At 60.1% G+C, this 1,432-nt stretch overlaps 2 protein-coding genes across 2 annotated transcripts; one reads left to right on the forward strand and one right to left on the reverse strand.

Annotated features, from left to right (window-relative positions):
- Positions 1-89: 89 nt before the first annotated feature.
- Positions 90-298, forward strand: ACA1_141300 (uncharacterized protein; the record flags this gene model as incomplete). The annotated part of the gene is made up of 1 exon (XM_004349519.1): positions 90-298. A coding segment is annotated over one exon (209 nt), but the record flags the coding sequence as incomplete, so codon positions are not given.
- A 220-nt stretch (positions 299-518) lies between these two features.
- ACA1_141310 (uncharacterized protein) lies at positions 519-1,356 on the reverse strand (the record flags this gene model as incomplete). The annotated part of the gene is made up of 4 exons (XM_004349520.1): positions 519-691; positions 779-888; positions 1,018-1,116; positions 1,250-1,356. 4 exons carry the CDS (start codon positions 1,354-1,356, stop codon positions 519-521), a joined length of 489 nt encoding a protein of 162 aa, XP_004349570.1.
- Positions 1,357-1,432: the final 76 nt, after the last annotated feature.

Genomic DNA, 1,432 nt, shown 5'->3' on the forward strand with positions numbered 1-1,432 from the left:
ATGGCCGGCTCTCCCCGCCGGGCCGCCGGGCCGCCGCCACAACCCACCTGGGAAGATCCCCGCGAGCCCAAGCGAAGGCGCCTCGACCATCACGAGCCGACCACGACCACCACCTCCACCACGACGACCAGCAGCGAACGGGTCAGGCCCAGCATGGCTCGACTGCCGTCGGTGCCGCTGCTCTTGTCCTCGCTCGCCGACGCGGCCGCAGTCATCTCCTCGTCCGCCTCGAGTTCACCGTCGCTCAGTCCTCCCATGGCGGTCTCCTCCTCCTCCCCTGCTGCGACGCATTGGCCATGGTCTGCCGCCTCCTCGCCGTTCGTTTCTTCCGCTTCTGCTTCGCCGTTCTACGCCATGTCGTCATTGTCGTCGCTGCCGATGATGGCGTTTCCAACGTGGGCCACCTACGGCTCGGGCGGGGCCTGCCCGGCCTGGCCTCCCTCCACCTGCTCCCGCCGCCGCCGTCCACCACCGCGCACCGCGCACCCACACCACCACCACCTCCACGACAACTACAACTACAGCGACCCAAGTAAACAGATCACAAAACGACCGTTGTTGCGTTGTTGTTGCTTCTGAAGATGACGATGATGATGTCGATGATGTCGATGATGAGGTTCTACTCGAGGAAGTTGGTGGGCAGGTCGTATTTGAGGCCGGCAGCGGAGGCGGCCGCGGGCATGTAGGGAGTCTCGGCAGCGGCGGGGGCGGGGGCGGCCTCGGCCGGGCGTTCCCGGCGCATGCCGGAGGGCAGGGAGAGGTTGAGCTTGGCGGGCACGCCCCAGCTCGAGAAGCCCGACGACGACGCGACGCCCTCCGACTCCTTGGCCTTGGCCTGCGCCGCCTCCTCCTCCACATCGATGAACGTGTCCGTGGCATCGTCGTCCTCTGGTGAAATAAATTGTTAATGAAATAAATAAATATATTTAATGAAATAAATAAATAAATATTATCAAGAATATTATGTTCTTATTTCAAGTAAACAATAATTAGAAGAAAAAAAAGAGAGTTGAATACCGATGGAGGTGCCCTCGGTACTCTTGGCGCGGGGCTGCACGCCGGAGGCCTGGGCCGCCCGGAAGCCTCGCCACATGAGGAACAGCACCCACGAAGAGGCTGGTGGCACTCTGTTAGTCGTGCATGTCGTATGTGCCGTGTGTGTGTGTTTTTGTCGTGTGTGGTTGTGTGTGTGTGTCGTGTGTTGTGTGTGTGTGTGTGTTGTGTGTGTGTGATGTCTGTCAAACGGTACCCAGTCCGAGGAGAACCCAGACCAGCAGGGAGATCACGTTGAGCACGCCAGTGCCCATCTCTCCAGCTTCCCAGGCGTGGACCAGCAACACAAGACCACTGCGTCATTGATAGATGGGGGGGGGCAAAGGTCAGCGGGAAGCCGGTTTCGGTGAACGGAAGACGGGTCAGAAGAAGAAGAAAA

This window comes from Acanthamoeba castellanii (genome assembly GCF_000313135.1).
Source record: "Acanthamoeba castellanii str. Neff unplaced genomic scaffold scf7180000084708, whole genome shotgun sequence".
NCBI lineage: Eukaryota > Discosea > Longamoebia > Acanthamoebidae > Acanthamoeba > Acanthamoeba castellanii.